Genomic DNA, 1,062 nt, shown 5'->3' with positions numbered 1-1,062 from the left:
CAGCAAAAGGTGTTTCACACAGCAGCTCGCTGTTGGCAGTAACTGAACTGATCATGTGTGCGAACCAAGCAGCGTCTCACTGTGTCGCTGGATCCTGGTGCTGGTGAAAGTAACTGTCGCATGGGCGCCCCACGAACACTGCTCTCACCCAACAACTTTTCTTCTCTTCCTCTCAATCTTACTTGTGACGTAAGAAGCAATGGGCAAAGCTGGTGTGACTAGCTACGATGTGCTCACCCTCATCTTCGTTCTGCTCGTGCGGGTCGGGACGTCGATTAACAATTTCGTGTGAAGGATCAGAAACTCACAAAAAAAAACACGCCGTGTTTTGATCTTGTGGGGAGAGGAACTGAAATGCCACGGCACAAAGTATTAGCTTCGCCCAAAGATATCTTCGTGGTCTGCCCCACACTTGTGAGGTACCTTAGAGCTGCAGAGGCGTTTGTTATCATTTCTATTCTTGTGCTGCTTACCGCCGTTATTTTTGGCCTGGTGACGTGCTGCTGCTGCGAACACCCCGAGGTCTTCGCAACGATGTGGTCGGTGCTTGGCATTGTGACGGTTATGGTCGTTTGGGTACTTATGGCCCATGCGTACAACCAGTTGGTTGGTGGCTGCCTCACGACGCCCTTTAAGCATACGCAAAAGCACGGCGGACGTGTTGCCCTCCTTGTGACTGGATGGTGCATTCTCTTTGTCGTCATTGTGTTTTTCAACGTGCTATAGGTGTTGCGTCTACCGCTGGTGTTTGAGAATGTAGAGTGACAAATTCATGTGTCTCAATTTTGGGAGGCACGAAATGGTGGCCAGGGAAATGGGCCCCATGATGTCGAATTGCAACAGTTACGTTGGTCTTTAACTTGGCTCGATATTGTGTGCATCAGTTTTTATTCATTTTAATTATTGCGTTTATGCTATTTGATTTTGTCACTTTTTGTCATTATTTTTAGGGGGGAGGGGGGAAGTTAACAGACCCTTGTGGTGGATGATGTGAAGGAGGGAGGGAGTGGGTATGGCTGAACCGTGTGTGTATGCTCTGTCTTCCTGTGCATGGGTGTGGGT

The 1,062-nt window shown here is 48.9% G+C and overlaps 1 protein-coding gene across 1 annotated transcript; it reads left to right on the top strand.

Moving 5' to 3' along the window:
* Positions 1-354: 354 nt before the first annotated feature.
* Positions 355-726, top strand: TraAM80_04951 (amastin; the record flags this gene model as incomplete). The annotated part of the gene is made up of 1 exon (XM_029381850.1): positions 355-726. The coding sequence occupies one exon, from the start codon at positions 355-357 to the stop codon at positions 724-726; it is 372 nt and encodes a 123-aa protein (XP_029238227.1).
* Positions 727-1,062: the final 336 nt, after the last annotated feature.

Source organism: Trypanosoma rangeli, assembly GCF_003719475.1.
Source record: "Trypanosoma rangeli strain AM80 chromosome Unknown Tra_15.4_contig_00152, whole genome shotgun sequence".
NCBI classification, from domain to species: domain Eukaryota; phylum Euglenozoa; class Kinetoplastea; order Trypanosomatida; family Trypanosomatidae; genus Trypanosoma; species Trypanosoma rangeli.
The sequence above is the reverse complement of the archived record's forward strand: the minus strand, read 5'-3'. Positions and strand labels throughout refer to the sequence as shown.